At 62.0% G+C, this 703-nt stretch overlaps 1 protein-coding gene across 1 annotated transcript in view; it reads right to left on the bottom strand.

Moving 5' to 3' along the window:
• Window positions 1-413: 413 nt before the first annotated feature.
• Window positions 414-703, bottom strand: part of GMEB2 (glucocorticoid modulatory element binding protein 2) — an 11,492-nt gene continuing 11,202 nt past the window's right edge. The window contains 2 exon segments of the mRNA XM_010013065.1: window positions 414-562; window positions 565-703. Of these exon segments, the coding sequence (XP_010011367.1) occupies window positions 414-562; window positions 565-703 (288 nt within the window).

Here is a 703-nt window from a genome sequence, read left to right as displayed (position 1 = left end):
CCGGTGCCTGCTCAGCACTTCGCCTGCTCCTCCTTCCGCTACCTCCTTCTCCGTGCCCTGCATCCCCGCTCCCCAATGGACACTGCTCCAGCTCTGCCTGCAGATGAGGCACGGCTGCTGAGCCAGAGCAGAATAACTATTCCAAGAGAACGGGGAGGAAAGCTTTATACAGAAGTAAGCTTTTTGTTTCTCTTCTCTCCTCCAAACAGGGCATTTCCACCTCTCCCTTCTTCTCCAGGCATCTTTCCTCCCTCTCCTTCCCTCTGACCTGCCCCTGGTTACCGACGTTGAGCCGCTCTGAGTCTCCTTAACCCGTGCCCCTCATTACACCGCTCCTCGTCCCACAGCGCAGCCAGAGAAAAGGCAAGTTCCACCCAGAGCACGGCCAGCGTCCCTCCAGGCACGTCCCCCCTTCACTTCTGCTCCGCCTCATCAGCCACTGCGGTCACCTCGATGGCGGCGGCGGCGTGTTCCTCCCCGGTGGCCTCAGTGGCACCGGATGGGACAGTCACAACCGTGCTCCCGCCGGAAGCCCTTTGTGTCACGTTCTGGATGGTTTTTTGAGCAGCTGGAAGGGGCTCCCCACCTTCACGACCGTGCTGCCGTCCTGCACGGCGGCCGTGCTCAGCACCGTCAGGTTGGAAGCGTCCGGGTGGATCTCCACCGTCCCGGGGAAGGTGGAGCCGGCGGAGGCCAGCACCGT

Source organism: Nestor notabilis, unplaced genomic scaffold, assembly GCF_000696875.1.
Source record: "Nestor notabilis isolate BGI_N333 unplaced genomic scaffold, ASM69687v1 scaffold18874, whole genome shotgun sequence".
Taxonomy (NCBI): domain Eukaryota; kingdom Metazoa; phylum Chordata; class Aves; order Psittaciformes; family Psittacidae; genus Nestor; species Nestor notabilis.
Note: the sequence above shows the minus strand (reverse complement) of the source record. Positions and strands in the feature narration are given on the sequence as shown.